The sequence below is a fragment of the Mangifera indica genome, unplaced genomic scaffold, assembly GCF_011075055.1.
Source record: "Mangifera indica cultivar Alphonso unplaced genomic scaffold, CATAS_Mindica_2.1 Un_0033, whole genome shotgun sequence".
In the NCBI taxonomy this organism is placed as follows: domain Eukaryota; kingdom Viridiplantae; phylum Streptophyta; class Magnoliopsida; order Sapindales; family Anacardiaceae; genus Mangifera; species Mangifera indica.
Window position 1 is genome coordinate 271748 of NW_025401125.1, and position 2123 is coordinate 273870.

At 38.4% G+C, this 2123-nt stretch overlaps 1 protein-coding gene across 2 annotated transcripts; it reads right to left on the minus strand.

The window, feature by feature from the left end:
• Positions 1–282: 282 nt before the first annotated feature.
• On the minus strand, positions 283–1415 carry LOC123206359 (transcription factor MYBS3-like; the record flags this gene model as incomplete). 2 transcript variants are annotated; one of them, XM_044623538.1, is given in 3 exon segments in its annotated part: positions 283–333; positions 470–1034; positions 1204–1415. In XM_044623538.1, coding segments are annotated over 2 exon segments (740 nt in total), but the record flags the coding sequence as incomplete, so codon positions are not given.
• Between the last annotated feature and the right edge of the window lie 708 nt (positions 1416–2123).

Below are 2123 nucleotides of genomic sequence, written 5' to 3' on the forward strand. Positions count from 1 at the left end.
CGTCGTAACATCAATGTGAAATTAAGATCCCACTACTAGCTCTAACATTGAAAATCTAATTGGCTAGACAGTAATTTACGAAGGTTGCTTTTAAGTGCAAATCACTGGGGGGCAAATGACATGTTCTTTACTCTCAATATTGGTTATCAAGTCATTCTTAAATTCTGATATGAGCCTACCAGACAATCGGTCAACGTGCTCATATTTAACAAAACGAATAGACTCTGAGTTCTGCAACATTTCCCAGGATCATTAGCTTTGAGCAGATATGAAGAGAAAGCATTTGTGGCCAAAACCAATTGAATTATTCCAACTAATAGCTATTTCTACAATCTGAAAGAATTGAAATAATATCCAACCCAATTAATGTACCTATAAATTGAGCAGCAAAACTTCATACTACCAAAGAAAAAAAAAAGACAAGATGTGTCTTGGAGAACATATAATTGTACAAAAAAGAGAGGATTACCTAAAAGGGGAACAAAATATCATCATTCCCCACCAATTCAAACTGCTTGTATGGGGGTAGTCTTTCCCTTGCTTAAATTTGAACTGCTCTCAGGAGCGTTTGCATGAAACGCTGACTGCCTAGCTGGCCCTCCCAGCAGGTTTAAGGACAGTGGCGAAGGGTCTCTCAAGCCTCCCCCCACCTCTTCTATACTGAGCTGAGACATGCCAACGAGTTCATCAACATTGACAGGTTCTTTAGGAAGCATTGGAGTAGGCTTCAGAATCTGGTGAGGATGAGATGCCCCTGCTTCCTTATCTTCTTCCAGGGAAGCTGTGTTTGGCGGGTAGAACAGGTAAGGGACTGGTATATACACAGGTAAGAAACCAGGAACCATTGGACTAAACCCATTTGATCCAATCACAGTTTCTTCAGGTTCTTTTACTGACTCTTTAGATTCCATGGGTTCAAATTCTGTGTTCAGGGAAAGATTTAGAGAGGGTAGTGAACTGCTATTATCGGTTTCTCTGGCCAGAGGTGAAGGAAGTAACACTTGTTCTTCTGGCACTGGTGGGGTATCAGTGGCCTGAAAAAAATGATTCATTAATTATCACAAAATCTTCCTTCTATGAATCGACATGTTTTATAACTAGTAGTATGGCAGACCTAAATGCTAAATGTCAAATTGCAACCAGACACCATCTATATTCAAGCATGTGCAATATGAAAAATTAATATAAAGAAGCAAGAATAACCATATCATCGACACCCATGTCAAAAAGGCTTATGCGCCTCTTTCTTCGGGTAGCAGTAGTCTGCCGGATGAAATACTTCTGTGCATGACTTGCTACCTGAGTTGGAGTCCTTGACACAACAAAATTTCGTGATATACCACGCCAGTCTCCCTTCCCTAATTTCTGAAGGCCAATTAAAAACATCCGATGCTCCTCTTCAGTCCATGGAGTACCTGCACATCAAATCCAGTTTAGATAAGGGAAAATCACTAATTGCTACTAATAGAGAGCATCAGTCCAACTTTATAACAAGGTAAATTTGAGTATTCCGGCTTTGAAGATCAAAGGACATGTTAGCAATGCAGTGAGCTAACTGAATAAACTAAGCATTATTTTCTGCTTATTCGAAGTTAGGTTCCTTGATCTGAAAGCAAATAATGCATGACATCACAACTAGAACTTTGAAAGCTAACCATACCACAATTTAGTTACTACATTATTCTGCTGACAGAATGGAAAAAACACAGGTATACTAGCTTGAATGTGCTAATCAAGACACGTGAAAAGCAAACGTGGGAGAGAAGTTAGAGAAAACCAGTCTAATATAAAGAGAGTATAAATAATTGCCTAAAGAAGTGTTTGTCAATTGATCCAAAGCAAATAATTAGGAATACATCCTGATGCAGTAGCATCAACATATGCATATTTTGAAGCAATTCAAACTACCAAATATAATCTATCGAATGCCACATCCTGAGGTTTCACAGCAATAACCCTATAACCAGTGTTTTGAAAACCGGACAGCTATAGGCTATAAGATTTTATGATTACTGATTAAGCTCATCAAGTCAATCTGTGAATCTATTAAGTCCTCAAGAGAGGTTACCCACATGTTAAGAATCAAAGTCTAAATGAATAGTCAGCAAAAACCAAACAAGGTA